This window comes from Pimephales promelas, chromosome 1 (assembly GCF_988280905.1).
Source record: "Pimephales promelas chromosome 1, fPimPro1.hap1.1, whole genome shotgun sequence".
Lineage (NCBI taxonomy): Eukaryota > Metazoa > Chordata > Actinopteri > Cypriniformes > Leuciscidae > Pimephales > Pimephales promelas.
This window is the reverse complement of record NC_142769.1, coordinates 52,714,111-52,729,893: the sequence shown is the minus strand read 5'-3', so window position 1 is coordinate 52,729,893 and position 15,783 is coordinate 52,714,111. Positions and strand designations below refer to the sequence as shown.

The window sequence follows — 15,783 nt, the reverse complement described above, 5'->3', positions numbered from 1 at the left end:
ATACAGAGTTTGGTGACTATAGGTAAAACCAGCTTCCCACTTTATTATAGAGGATTTGCCCATGTCTACTGGCTGACAACTCCGATTAGTGTGTGTCGAGTTTCATGCAACTTGAAGTATGCTAAGAGGCTCAGAAACACCCGAAAAGATTATTAAAGTTTGAAGAAGATATCAAGAATCCTTTTGCAGATCTACATCTGTCGTGTATGATTTTTGGACTTAAAACGTTTTTTTTTTTCCCATTTCAATGAAAGGAATGTACTATATTTTAGTTGGATAATGTTTTCTAATATTTTGTATTTTTAGGGCATTTTTATGGTACTAAATTATATTTACGCAGTATTTGTAATCCATTTATTACCGTTTTGAGCACCTGAAAATTACATTTCCAACAGATTAAGCAGATGGAAGTTTGATCTCTTTTCAAAGACAAAACTTGCCAGATTATTCCTGAAGTTAGAAAAGTTTACAAAACTGAATTTTACGTTTAATGTTCTGAAAAATGCACAAAAATTCTGCTTTACTTTTTTTTTAATGAAATCTACTAGGTCAAATTTTTCTCGTGCAGCTGTTTTGACGCTTTTCTACATTTTATACAAGTTCTCTGCTTGTCAAAATAAAAATAAATTTTTTATTAAATAAATCAGCTTTTTATTAATGAAATAATTTTGAAATACTGTGCGAGATCCACATGTCAGAGAGCAAACGCTGGTCATCACACGCTCTCTTAACAGTCAAATCCAGATTCAAACAAGCTTGCTTTGCATGACTCTGGTACAGTATTTCCACAGCAATGGCCATTTACTAAAACACAATAAGAGTTTGATCACACCCATCAGTTATTATGATTATGACTTTATAACTGGCCTCCTGATTTCTGCTCATCTTTTAGAAACTGAATACTGTCTGACCACAGGCTTCACCGCATTTACATGCATTTAGCAGAGGCTTTATACAAAACGACGTACAAATCAGTGAAAAAACAAGCAATTAGATTTGGAGCCAACAAATAAATATGAGGAATGTGCTTTATACTATAAAATATGCTTTTGAGCTCAGGACAATGTTGAAGTACATTGAGAAAATGAATGTTAATATTATTCATCATTTATATCAGTCTGCCATTAGGGAACATGTATAGTCAAACCAAAAATTTGTGTGAGAGTCGAACAGAAGGACGGACAAAACCAGTCAAATATCCACTGAGTTCTGCTCATATTTAAACACAATTTTCTAAACTATAGCGAATAAACTGATAATGTGAGAAATGTTGAAGGAGTCTGAATAAATGTTGGTTTGACTGTATATATAGGAGGAGGTGTGGAGAGAGAGAGAGAGAGAGCTGTGTGAAACCAGAAGAGAAACGGGCTTCGCACTGAACCCTGAGGCACGCCGCTGGGAAAAATTAATCCGCTTGGTTTTATTTGCACTTCCAGAAGTATTTTTTTACTCACTGACCTCTGAAGTGAAGTAGTCTGCATGGATCTAAACTGATGACGTGGATGGGTTGAGTTGGCAGTGTTTGTGTATAATATGACATTGATGACAGGCAAATCTCTGAATTTTAATATCTTTTGCAAACAGGCAAAGTCTATAGAATGACAAAGAGTCGAGGTAATGCCGTTCACCTTTTCATTAGTTTGAGAAAGAAGTATTCATTTAATCTCTTTGAGCCATTTTGCTTCAACACGTTTGTCCACTAAGCACTTCGATGTGTTTGTGTGTTTCACGGAGAGGAGGACACTGAAGGTAGAAATGTGGTGTAGATAATATATAGTCTGAGCTCCACAAGAGTAGTTATTATCGCTTTTGTGCTTTATGTTCAGCCTTCCGAAGGCATTTATTTGATTAAAATTGTTATTCACTGATTATTTACCTATGAACTGTACGTCTCTAATCTCTTTGTACACATTCAAATACGGCAGATTATACAGGTCTGAGTTTGATATTGAAATAGCTTGTATGACTTATCAACTACTGCTGGAAAATGAGTAAATGATGTAATTTTTTGGTTTAGAGTAACACTTAACCAACTTTTTTTAGTTAATGATCTGTAAGAATGGATCTTTATTAATACCAGTCATTGATTTAAGTAACTTTTTTGACATTTGTTTATAAAGTGTTTTATTTCTACAATATATGGTGTAAAAACGTCTTAGTGCTGCCCTCTTCAGGTTGAACGGTGGCTACTGCAGTTGAATGTTCCGCACTTCGTGACGTACGCAGGTTTCAGCTCACCCCGCGAGCTACGCCCTTGGCAGTATAAAAACCACGTTGTGTCGTCAAAAGCACTGTAGGGAGTCAGGAATTGGAATTGTGAGAATTGAAAATGATCAGGATAGAGTGTTTTAGCGTCTATTTGGTCCCCTCTATCTCCGCTGGGGTCTGCGCACTTTTTCAGCATTTTCAAATATTGCCAGTGGGTGGAGTCAGGCTCTGACCAGTGACCAGGGGTTTAGTTACTCTTTAAGATTTGAGACTCCCACCTTACATATACCTAAACCTACCCAGCTCCACCCCTCAGATCTGGATCCGACTCCGCCCCCTGGATCTAGTGTACTGCAACGAGGTGCTACTGGCGTTTTGGCCCATTTGTAATCTAGATAACGACGCGGGTCGTACCCCCTCCACACTCAAATGGCGCTTTTCCACTGCTGGTACGGCTCAGTACGGTTCGGTTCGGCTCGCTCCACTTTTCCACTGTTGGTACGGCTCAATGCGATTCGGCGTGGCACGGTTCGCTCTGCTTTTCCACTGCTGGTACGGCTCAGTACGGTTCGGTTCCTCGCGGCACAGTTTGGCTCGCTCCACTTTTCCACTGCACGTACGGCTCAGTACGGTTCGGTTCCGCACGGCACGGTTCGCTCCGTTTTTCCACTGCTGGTACGGCTCAGTACGGTTCGGTTCCACACGGCACGGTTCGCTACGCTTTTCCACTGCTGGTACGGCTCAGTACGGTTCGGTTCCTCGCGGCACAGTTCGGCTCGCTCCGCTTTTCCACTGCGTGGTACGACTCAGCTCGGCTCGGTTCGCTTTAGCCCGTTTGCTTTTCCTCTGCAGTTGTTTTAAAGTGGGTGGGGTAATAGACAGTCAGTAACAGCCACCGCTGTTATCGATCAATTTAAATCTAGCGGGTTTGGTTTCCTGTGTCGATGTCTATTGGTCGCAAATACAAGGACGCTGGTAGTGATGATTCTGTCTGACCAATCAGTGATCTGCATTGTTTCACGTCACATTTTAGTACCAGTATGGTACGCTTGGAACCTCAACAGACCAGGTACCATTTAAAGCGAACCGTACCGTACCATGCAGTGGAAAAACGCCAAAGTGTGCCGTACCGAACTGAACGCAACCGTACCGTACCATGCAGTGGAAAAGCGCCACAAGTCTATGTCACCGCTATAGCAGCATTCCTCGCTCCTGTGGCCAGCCAATCACTTGGTAGAAGTGACCTGGTTGTAAACTTCCTGAAGGCTCAACCTGCCTCGCCCCCTCACCAAACCCTCCTGGCACCTATCAACGGCCCTCAGGACCCTCAAGGGCCCCCGTTTGAGCAGAACTAAGGCCACTTGTGCTCAGGACCGCACTTCTGCTAGCCTTACTCGGCGATTTACCAGCGCTCTCTGTCTGCGCGTCACGCCTCAAGTCCAAGGTCATCCTCAAGCCCAGGCACGGCTACGTCCTTCTATACTCTGCGATGTATACGTCAGATCCAACAAAAAATGATTTTCATGTGTGTCTTCATTTCATCCATTGAGTTATTGGATTTCATCGGTGTTGTAAATTGCCACCATAGGTAGGAGACGTGGTTTAACGGGTTGATCTTTCAGATGGGCCGTAACATGCAGCAAACGTCAGACAAGACTCGAGATTTATGAGGCCTATTGTAAGCAGTTAGTGGCTATTTTCTGTAAATGGCTTTAGTGGCTATTCACTCTGCAAATCCATTTAAATAGTTTTAGCAAATTCAAAATGTAAATCAATGTCTGTCTTCATACAAAATGATTTTGCATCTGAAACGACGGGTTTTTGCATAGGCCATATGTGATAAATTACAAATCGAGACTGAAAAGTCCTTCAGTCTGTCCGCCGCTGGTGACGATGGTCACGCTCATTTGAGGAAGCTCTGTGTTTTAAAACGGCTCTTTAAAGAAGTTAAAAGGAAACGCTCAAGCAGTTCTGCTGGACTTCGAAAGTGTTTTCTGGATGTAAGTTAAACTCTTTGGTCACTTTGAAAGGTTTTTATGGTTTTAATTAAATCTCTGTGATTGGCCTTTTGTGATTTTAACAATAGACCTTTATTTCCCATCATGCTGAGAGTGTGACATGAAGATCTCATTGAAATAAACACTGAGACAGAAATATGGAGGCACTAAGATTAGTCAAAACACGTTTACTTGTTGTAAAGCTAATCATAGAGCAGTTTGAATTAAATTCTGAATTAAAACATGATGTTTAAAACAAGCATTTGCGCAGATTAATAAGTCGCGTGTTTGTTTTTCTCACAGGTGTCGCATCATGAGGAACAGCATACAGTGTCTGCTCTTCTCAGGTTAGTTTATGGTTTTTGTAAATGTGTTCATTTCAGGGGTCGGAAAGTAAAAGTACCGAGATATGTCAACCCGATCTCACGGGAATTCGTACGAATTTTACGAGGTAGCTAATTCGTAACAGTTCGTATGACCTCACTCGTACGATTTTGCTAAATCGTACATATTTTACGAATTAGCCAATTCGTATGAATTCGTACGAATGACCTACCCCTGACCCCGCCCCTAAACATAACCGTCACGTGGGTTTAGACAAACGTATGAATTAGTACGAATTAGCCACTTTTGAATCACTCGTACGAATTGGCCGTGAGATAGGGTAGGATATGTTTAGCCGGCTGATTTCACTCATTAGTTCTCTCTCCTGGCTGAAAAATTGCTAATTAGCAAATCCAGGTTATTGGAACAAAATACTGAGGACGACTTTCTTTACACCTCTGGTTAGTTTCTTATTTAAAACGATTTTCCCATCCAAGTAGCAAAACAGGGAACGTTCTGGCAAAGTTTTCTACAATCGTTCCTCTATAGAATGTTCGTTATTTGGATCTTTAATAATGTTCTGAAAGTGTTAGCACAAACATATGTGATGCGATCTGGGAAAACCCACCACCTGGTGAAATGGATGTCATATGAAAGCTTGTATCAAGCCCTTTCCAAATCTGGTTTTATTTTTGTCTTAGCTTGTTGGTAGCAAAAGTTATGTTCATCTGAAGTCGGCCGATCGCTATGATTTTCTGGAACGGGATTTTGAGAAAACAGTTTTCCACTTTTTGTATTGCCTATTTCTTCATATCTCACATTTCAGTTATCATCATAAATTAGGTATCATTTGAAAGCGTACAAACTCAAAATCCGTACTGGGAAAACCGTTTTGGAATTGGATGTTGTGTTACCATGGAAACGGGACTCTATTCTTTTAGCGGTTTCCTCTCCTATTGGGCGGTGTCAGTTTTCATATTACAAAATGTGTCTCACCTACGTTATAATCAAAATCTTTTCTAATCTTGGCAAAACACATATCATCAGAAATGTCATATTTTGTGATATAAGTAATATTTGGACAGAGATTTTTTTTAAACAAAATCTCATAGGAACCTTCTTTTTTGTGACTTCAAAATTGTAACATTTTGTTAACATTTTCATATTGGAATCTAAATTAAACATTTTAATAAATTATACAAATCACAACATATAAATAGGAAAATGTTGGCGGTATTTTGTCACTTTTTGGGATTAGTACGCTAGCTGGAGCCATTTACTTCCAGTCTTTGTGCTATGCTAGGCTAGCGGCGGGAGAGTTACAGGATGAGATGAAAGGGTATCTATGGACTTATCTAACTCGGTGAATATGGAACATGTCTGCTGTCTTATTACCTGCTTTTTCTTCTCTCTTCAGCTCTGTTACACGTGACCTTCTCCCGGCTTCATGAGTTTGTCTATGTGTCCAAGATCATGAGCTGGACGGATGCGCAGAAGTACTGCAGACAGCATTACACGGATCTCGCCACCGTCGAAGACCAGGAGGATCACGATCAGCTGCTGAAAACTGTGGGAATGGGTCATGTGTGGTTTGGATTGTTTCGCACTACATATCTTGGACCCTTCGGCTGGTCAGATCAGAGTAACTCCACGTTCACTCGCTGGTTTCCTGGAAAACCGGATTATCAATCGTGCGCTAAAGTTCTTGGGGGTTTTTGGTATGACAGCGGGTGTATATACAATAATCCCTTTGCATGTTATTTTGGTGAGATATGATCTTAATATATGATTTTAGTTAGTTGAAAGTATTTTGCCTTACACATGCAGCATGCTTAGATTTCATTCAAATTCGAATTGTTTACGCTAATACCTTTTGAATTTTGCTACTTTTGAATGTTCTCGAAACCTTCTGATACGTTCCGATAATGTTTGCAAAATTCTAAAATGGAATGTTCCCGTACAGTTCGCATCAGCAAGAATTTTTTTCAAAATTTTGAACATTCAAAAATAAAGTTTATTTAACTTAATGAGAACATGTCCGCAGCGGGGACAGCTTTGCATCAGATCATAATCATGAGATTTGCTGGTCAAAACTCTGAAAATAATAATTAAACAATAAATGTTTTAGTTAGTGTTGAGCAAATCAAATACATTTTATTTATGAATTCATTTCTGCTGAATTATTGATTGTACATTGTTCTTTATGACTGAATTTCTCATCAGTGTGTTCGTCCCACAGATCGGAGGAGACAGATCGTGAGACTGGAGGTGAAATCAAGTCAAAATCCGAATGATCCGGAAGTGATGAAGATGATTTTAGCCCAGGTGAGTTTCGCTCGGCGTAGCACCCGTAATTCCACCGCAGAAATATCGTTCAAAAGTCCGTTTGTGTTCTTCAGGTGGAGCAGATCCTGAAGGAGAAGGGAGTATCAGGAGAAGCCAAACTTTCATGGAGAACCCAATCCAATGGGAATGTCTTCCAGACGAAGGACCCGAAGAGTGACGCCCCTAAACAGACTTGCGTTTCCTAATTTTACGGGAAATTATTATTATTATTATTTTTCTTTTAAGTTGTACTCTTTAAAATGAACAACTCGGCTGTTGTTTTAAATATTATTTCATTAACGACAAATTACAGTAATTCCTAATGTCCTAATTTTAGTGCAAAAATCCTTTGTTTTTTCATTTTACAGGTATCTGAATTATTTGGGTGTATCAATACTCTCTCATTTTAGCGGTTTACAGAGCAAATGCAGAAATCCTTTGTTTAGGGGATGTTGTATTTGTGTTTCAGCTTTCATGTTATTGGTATGGATGTTGTTTCTGCATTTAATAAAGTCTCGCTATAATCTCTATGATAAATTGACTCCACTTGATGTAATTGACGTATTGATAATTTCACCCAAGCGTACTGTAAGGGTCTGCTGGGAGTCTCCTGTCAGAGAGATCTTCAACTCGGCGGAGCCTCGACCGGATCCCGAGGGAGGCTGGAGATATTGAGTCCGAGTGGACCATGTTCTCCACCTCCAGTGTCGAAGCGGCTCCTCGGAGCTGTGGCCGTGAGGTCTCCGGTGCCTGTCGAGGCGGCAATCCCTGAACCCGGTGGTGGACACCGGAAGTAAAGGATGCCGTCAAGCTGAAGAAGGAGTCTTATCGGGCCTGGTTGGCTTGCGGGACTCCTGAGGCAGCTGACAGGTACCGGCAGGCCAAGCGGACTGCGGCCCGAGTGGTCGTGGAGGCAAAAACTCGGGCCTGGGAGGAGTTCGGTGAGGCCATGGAGAAGGACTATCACCTGTCCTCGAAGAGATTCTGGCAAACTGTCCGGCGCCTCAGGAGAGGGAAACAGTCCCCTACCAATGCTGTTTACAGTGGAGATGGGCGGCTGTTGACCTCGACTGGGGATGGCGTCGGATGGTGGAAGGAATACTTCGAGGACCTCCTCAATCCCACCGTCACGGTCTCAGAGGTGGACTCGTCCATCACCCAAGTTAAAGTCACAGAGGTACTCAAGAAACTCCTCGGCACGGGGGTGGATGAGATCCGCCCTGAATACCTCAAGTCTCTGGATGTTGTGGGGCGGTCGGGGATAGTGCCTCTGGGATGGCAGAACGGGGTGGTGGTCTCTTTTTTTAACCCTCAGGTGCTCTTCGTTTCGGAGTCACACTTGTTATCTTCCCGGTCAAACGTGACCGGATACGTAAAAATGAAACTTTCTCCATCCCAGTAAAACCAATGCAATTTATTTTTGTTCTATAATATTTATTCTTTTTAATTTAGTATTTTGAGACAATTTAATTGAATTTATTACTATTTATGGTTTATTTTTGCCATGGAAATATATATATATATATATATATATATATATATATATATATTATTTTTTCAAAAAATATTAATGCAGTATTTTAGTTTAATATAGAGTCTAGGCCTTCAGAAAAAAAATATTTTTTGAAGAAAATTAGCACCATCTGGTTACAGTATAGAGAAAAAGCGTAGAATCATGGTGTAACCACTTGATAGCATGTACATGGAGAGGCATGTGAATTCCCCAGATGTTTATGAACACTTTTTTGTTGCTGTTGGTGGATTTGAATATATAGTTGAAACAATCTCAAAAACTATTTCTTATAAAAAAAAATGACAAACAAATATTCACAATTTATTTTTTAATTTTTTTACAACTTCCCATTCATTTCCTATGGGGTCATTTTTGACCAAAGACCACAAGTGTGACTATTTTTTTACGACCACTTAGCATGCTCAGATCATGACTTCAATTTTTTTGTGTGTTCACATACATAATGCCATAAAAGTCACCAAGTTTCGTAACATCGCAATGAAGCTGTGATTTTTAAAAATTCAAAACATACTTTTTGTAATCAAAATTTATTGGTGTGTGTGTGTGTGTGTGTTGGTGGGTGTGTCTGTTTTGCACTCTAGATGTTGTAGAGTGTCACCCCTTTCCTGCGGTGTACTTTTTTTTAGAATTGTGGCCGATTTGTAGATTGTACATACAAAAATTCAGAGAATTATAATTTTTTTTGTCAATTTCCCATTCATTTCCTATGGGTCGTCATTTTTGACAGAAGAGCAAAAGTGTGACTCATTTTTTTATGACCACTTAAATTGCTCGAATCATGACCTCAATTTTTTTGTGTGTTCACATACCCAATGCCATAAAAGTCCCCAAGTTTCGTAATTTTCTGAAGAAGCTGTGATTTTTAAATATTCAAAACAGATTTCTTTAATCACAATTTATTGGTGTTTTTGTGTATAAAAGTGTGTGTGTGTCTGTTTTGCACTCTTGATGTTTTAGAGTGTCACCCCTTCAATGCAGAGCACTTTTTTTCTGCATCGTGGCCGATTTGTAGATTGTACACACAAAAATTCTCAAAGTTTTTGTGTTTTTGTCAATTTCCCATTCATTTCCTATGGGGGTCATTTTTGACCGAAGAGCACAAGTGTGACTATTTTTTTTTACGACCACTTAGCATGCTCAGATCATGACCTCAATTTTTTTGTGTGTTCACATACCCAATGCCATAAAAGTCACCAAGTTTCGTAACGTTCCGATGAAGCTGTGATTTTTAAAAATTCAAAACAGAAATTTTTCTGACCGAAGAGCACCTGAGGGTTCTCAGCCTCCCTAGGAAAGTCTATGCCAGAGTACTGGAGAGGAGAATAAGGCCGATAGTGGAACCTCGGATTCAGGAGGAACCGTGTGGTTTTGCTGAGGGCTGTTCGGTCCCTGTATGACCGAAGCAGAGTAGATGACCTCTGATACTACGCATGATGTAGGATGTAGGAGTAGCGTAATCTCAGGTAAGAGTAGATGACCTCTGACCCAATGCATGATGTAGGATGTAGCGTAAACCCATTACTGCATTAAATTATTAAAGAGAAAACAAATTTAAATAATAAATCAACTTCATAGCTGATTCTACATGATCAAGGGATTAGCACGGTCCAGTTCAGCCCATTGCAGTTTCCGCTAGTAGTGGGCACTCGTAAAACGTAAGCAATGACGTACATCCGAGTAAACGAGACGGCGGGAAGTTAGCGAGTGAAGGGCATGATCATTTTGCTCTAATCTCTTTGGTTACTCGTTCGTCAGTCCGTCATGTGTCGGTTTAGAGGTCACTCTTTCGCTGGAATTTTTATACATCCATTTCATGAAGGATTTATGTGCTTTTTTGGGTTTACTCACATTTCTTTTAATGTTAATGCTTGCTTCAGAGAACATTCAAAAGAAACATTCCCATTTTGTTTGGAAAATGACAAAAGGAAATGTTTCCTCAGAAAAATATTCAAAACACTAGATGGTCATTTAACCAAACATGTCATTAGTTGGGCTTCTTTTCACTATATTTTGCATTTGGCAGCTGAAGGGTCATTAGTTGTCAGGGAAAGTTCATCTGTTAACATTAGCTAGACACGGGTTGGGTGTCATAAAAATGGAAATCTCTGCTGACACTCTTTTGAATGTTATTTTCAATGTAAAATATGCATGTCTGCAGACGCTTGACGTAAAAACAGAGCAGCACAGGCTTTACAAAGTGGACGGATCCCACACAACCTTTCTTGTCCCTGAAAAGAGCAGTTCAGTGTTCATTTGTTGGCGTTTCATCATGATGAGGACTGATTTGATCTTTGTGCTGTTGGCAGGTGAGTTTATGATATTGAATCTGTATCTTAAATGAGTATGAATATTATTTTCAAGAAATTAAATAATGGGTTATGCAGGGATTTCCAAATTGTTCTTGTCAGATAAACCCTTTTGACTTAAAAATAATTAAATCAAGCCTTGTGTTGTGTAAATTCTAAACAACATAACCCCATTGTCATAACCCCATGGGCAAGATAAATTTTGTTTGGCAAAAAAGAAATTCAGGCCCGAAAGACTTTTTTTTTTTCCTGTCCTGGACTCGGTCTTGATTCGGACTCCAACCTTTTTGGACTCGGTCTTGACTTCCCAGACAGCAAACTGACATTGAATCAACGTGGAAACGACGTCTCTCATGACATTGAAACAACGTTGATTTTGCTCATCGAATTAACGTTGAACCAACGTCAGACGTGGCATTCTTCAAAGCTAAATGAAATCGAAAATTGGTTTGCTTTCATAACGTTGAAACAACGCGTTGATTTCAAGTTGATTTTCCGTTAGTTTTGAAAGAATGACGCGTCTGACGTTGGTTCAACGTTAATTCGATGAGCAAAACAATGTCAGATCAACGTTGTTTCGATGTCATGTTTCTACGTTGATTCAATATCAGTGTGATATCTCAGCCCGATCTCATGAAAGTTCGTGTCTATGGCACGAATGTCATTTCTCGTGGCATTTATACGCCAAAAACAGTTTTTGCGTGTATTTGGCACGCGATTTTCGCGTACATATGATACGCAGTTTTTTGCGTATAATACGCACGAACTCCCCACCCCCCTCCCCCCTAAACCTAACACAGGGTTTTTTAGTGCGCACCATATAAACGAAAAAAACACTTTTGGCGTATAAATGCCACGAGAAATGACACTCGTGGTATAGATACGCATCTTCATGAGACTGTGTTGGATATCTGGGTTGGACTCGACTAGCCCTGGTCTTGGACTCAACAAAGGTGGTCTTGACTACAGCTCTACTAGAAATATGACGAGACAGACACGACATTGTTGGAACTGAAACGCAGTTAGAACCTGTACAACAGTGATTGAAGTCTTCTTGAGGAAAGAAATAAGGATGGATTTTGTGTAAAAAATAATCTGTAGTTTTGGTGAGTATAATGATGTTTCCCCGTGTTGAATATTTCTTCTCGATGTTTCTTATAAATTCATGATCGAAACTTTTTTTTTTTTTTTCAAACATTCATACTATTGTAATGTCTGAAACCCTTGAACGACAAGATATTTAAGGAACTTATAATCGGATTCGGATCGCAAGAACCACTGTACAAACGCATCAGCCGAACTCGTTTCTCTCTACCGGACTTTCCCGAACTCATCGCATTAACCCAATAACTGCCGGTGCAAAATAAAAAAACAACAATTATAGAGAGTCTTTGTGCTGATACACTATTAAAAGTTCTTAATTCAGGTATAATCAGAAGGTAGCACGGATAAAAACACTGCATAGTCTTCACTGTGTAAATCAATTATACATTTATTCTTGTTAAAGAGAGCTGTGAGAGATTTTCTCTCTTGTTCGATGTTTGATTAACATTAATAACGACAGCGGGTTTATTCGGCTGCTTTCACTTTAAGGGACAAATTCGCTATTTTACACTTAATGCCCTGTTTTAAGATAGTTTCTGATGAAATAAAATGGTTAAAGGATTAGTTCACTTTTGAAAAAACTTTTGCTGATAATTTACTCGCCCCCATGTCATCCAAGATGTCTTTCTTTCCTCAGTCGAAAAGAAAATTTAGGTTTTTGATGAAAACATTCCAGGATTTTTCTCCATATAATGGACTTCAATGGGGACCGGATGGTTCAAGGTCCAAAAGATAGTGTTAATATCAGTTTCAGATGCAGCTTCAAATGTCTTTAAACGACACCAGACGATGAATAAGGGTCTTATCATGCGAAACGATCTGTTATTTCAACACTTATATCAAAAATGTAACCTTTCTGAGGACAAATGCTAGCCTTGCTCTATTCTGTGAGGCGCGTTTGCAACGTCACGTATTACGTAATTACGTTCAAAAGGTCACGGGCGACGTAGCCGAAAGTACAGAGTCAGTGTTTACAAGTTGAACGCATAGGTTGAACGTGCAAACTAACTCAAACACCGTTTACAAAAAAAGGAATTAAAAGGAAAAACAAAGATGTCGGACGATTTTGATTCTGTACTTCCGGCTACGTCGCCCGTGACCTTTTGAACGTAATTACGTAATACGTGACGTTACAAACGCGCCTCACAGAATAGAGCAAGGCTAGCATTTGTCCTTAGAAAAGTTAAATTTTTGGAATAAGTTTTGAAATAACCGATCGTTTCGCATGATAAGACCCTTATTAATCGTCTGGTGTCGTTTAAAGACATTTGAAGCTGCACTGAAACTGATATTAACACTATCTTTTGGACCTTGAACCATCCGGTTCCCATTGAAGTCCATTATATGGAGAAAAATCCTGGAATGTTTTCATCAAAAACCTAAATTTCTTTTCGACTGAGGAAAGAAAGACATGGACATCTTGGATGACATGGGGGTGAGTAATTTATCAGCAAAAGTTTTTTCAAAAGTGAACTCCTTTAAGATTGAAATTTGGACACCCCGCCCCTGCCAACACCTCTGATAAGCTAAGCACAAAAAAAACACTGCGAAAGATGCTTTCCAACAGGTTTTATCATAACGTTTTTGTCCAAGTCAAGTCAACAGAGTTGGACAAAAACAACAATGAACCCTGTTGGAAAGCATCTTTTGAGCGATTTCTGTGACTGCACAGATCTAATATACTCGTGTGTTTTCTTTCTCATCTGTTCACATTGACTGAAGTCGTAATGTCATGTGACGGATTAATGTCTCTCGATCCACAGCTCTGAGCTCCGCAGTGAATTCCCGTGTATTTTACGTTATTCCTGAGAGAATGAACTGGACGGATGCACAGACGTACTGCAGACAGAAACACACTGATCTCGCCACCATTGACGACCAGGTGGAACATGCTGAGCTGGTGAAAACTTTCTCCAACTTTACAGAAAACATGTGGATTGGACTCTATCGGACGTCAGGGACTTCTCCCTGGATCTGGTCCGATCAGAGCAAATCCGGGTTCAGATTTTGGGCTAGCGGACAGCCAAACAATTACGCTGGAAAACAGTTCTGTGTGCACATTTATCCTGATGGATCCTGGAACGACGATGATTGTCTGGAAAAAAAGGCATTTATATGCTATGGTAAGTTGTTTGCAAATTAACTTAAATGCTCATCGGATTGATTAAATAAAATGAAACAACAAAAAACTCATGTTAACTGGTTTAATTAGTAAATATTAGAAATGAACATGAAAAATGCCGTGTAAGTCATTTTTATTGTTAGTTGCAGATGAACTAATACAACTAACTAATTTGAACAAACGAGACTTTACTGTAGTGTTTTAAGGAAACTAGCTTGTCATTTTCACTTCATTATTAACCTGAGAACTTCATCATGTGTGTTTCTAACACAGAAATGAAGAGACAGATTGTGCGATTGGAGGTGAAATCAAGTCCAAATTTGATTTTGAATGATCCCGAGGTGAAGAAAGAGATTTTATTGAAGGTTAGTTCAATATACTAAACATTGAAAATGTATTGAAGAGTTACCAAGAGGCTTGTGTGATAATGCGGTGTGTTCTTCAGATAGAGCAGATACTGAAAGAGAAAGGACTGACAGAAGAAGCCAAACTGTCATGGAAAGTGATTTCTGGAGAAAATGTTTTTCAGAGAACGTGTTGTCAGAAGAATGACGTTACTAAGACGCCTTGCGGCACGAACTGACCGTCCTTAGCAAGAGCTGGGTTGCTAAAGCTGCAAATAATTTGTATGTTTTGTACAACAATAAATCATCCTCACATCTTATAGCCACACTATAAATGTGTTTGCATTGCTAGTTGAGTTTTCTGAACTGAAACAAACAAACTGCAATATAAATGTACATACTTCTTTTGAAATGTTGGTGCTTAATGTAAAAAAAAAAAAAAAAAAAAAAAAAAAAATCACGTTCGAGAATACGTCTGGCTACTGTAGGCCACCCGGGCACCATAAAGATTGTATCAAAGAATTTGCAGACTTTCTATCAGAGTTAGTCCTGGCTGTAGATAAAGTACTAATAGTTGGTGACTTTAATATACATGTAGATTATGAAAAAGATGATTGGGATTGACATTTAAAGGTCCCCTGACATGTTTTTTATTTTTATTTTTTATGTTATAATGTTTGCCCTTATAATGTTAGTATGTTTTTTTTAAAAATCAAAAATAGTCATAATTTAGAAATAAAAGGCATTTTTCACTAGCCTGATTTTAGCCTCTGCTTATAACAGTCTGTTTGAAGGGGCGTGTCTGCTGTGGGATTCAATGTAACCGCCCACTGCTGTGATTGGCTGACATGCTTGCATATGAAATAGCTACATATTACATGTGAAACTCTCTTGAATACGTTTTACTACAGCTATTATACACTGTAAAAATGAATATGCTTTATCTAATCAATAAAATTGTGGCAACAGATTACAAGCGATATTATTTATTAAATTGAACAAATTAGAATTGGGTAATAGTTAATCAAATTAATATTCTAATTAATTTTAATTTGTACAATTTAATTAATAATATTGCTTGTAATATGTTGCCACAATTTTATTGATTAGATAAAGCATATTATTTTTTTCAGTGTACGTTTTTTACTATTACAGATATCGAGATTACTGAATAGGCGTAATTTGCGGGTGGGACATGTCCCCAACACTTTTAGCCAGGGTCGATATTGTCCCCACCACTTAACATCTCTCGCAGCACGGATGAAAATTATACAAATAAATAAATCATTGCTAGTTAACTAGCGGAGCATTCATTTAGTTCGTTTCTTTAAATAAGAGGCGATCTAGCGCTGAAATGCGTTGCTTTTGAAAACAAGTGATCGCGTTGTCGCTGCGATCAGTGGCGTTGATACAGTTCTCTTGTGTCTTCACACGGACTCGCGCTTTAATCCGTTGTGGAGACTCATTCGATCCGGTGAAATCACAAAGTAAAATGCACACAAACATACAACTGATAAAC

The 15,783-nt window shown here is 39.1% G+C and overlaps 2 protein-coding genes across 3 annotated transcripts; both read left to right on the top strand.

Moving 5' to 3' along the window:
- The first annotated feature begins 652 nt into the window (after positions 1-652).
- On the top strand, positions 653-7,424 carry LOC148998564 (C-type lectin 1-like). Of its 2 annotated transcripts, XM_089131782.1 has the most exons (5): positions 653-4,208; positions 4,509-4,552; positions 5,947-6,294; positions 6,769-6,854; positions 6,929-7,424. In XM_089131782.1, coding segments are annotated over exons 1-5 (612 nt in total). In that variant the 5' UTR covers positions 653-4,206; the 3' UTR covers positions 7,061-7,424. The 2 variants fall into 2 exon arrangements, with proteins under 2 accessions (XP_088987908.1, XP_088987909.1); XM_089131783.1 differs by having other exon boundaries at positions 653-4,552; positions 6,929-7,423.
- Positions 7,425-13,566: 6,142 nt separating this feature from the next.
- LOC120473717 (C-type lectin BfL-2-like) lies at positions 13,567-14,666 on the top strand. The gene is made up of 3 exons (XM_039663694.2): positions 13,567-13,921; positions 14,194-14,285; positions 14,366-14,666. The coding sequence occupies exons 1-3, from the start codon at positions 13,612-13,614 to the stop codon at positions 14,501-14,503; spliced, it is 540 nt and encodes a 179-aa protein (XP_039519628.2). The 5' UTR covers positions 13,567-13,611; the 3' UTR covers positions 14,504-14,666.
- Positions 14,667-15,783: the final 1,117 nt, after the last annotated feature.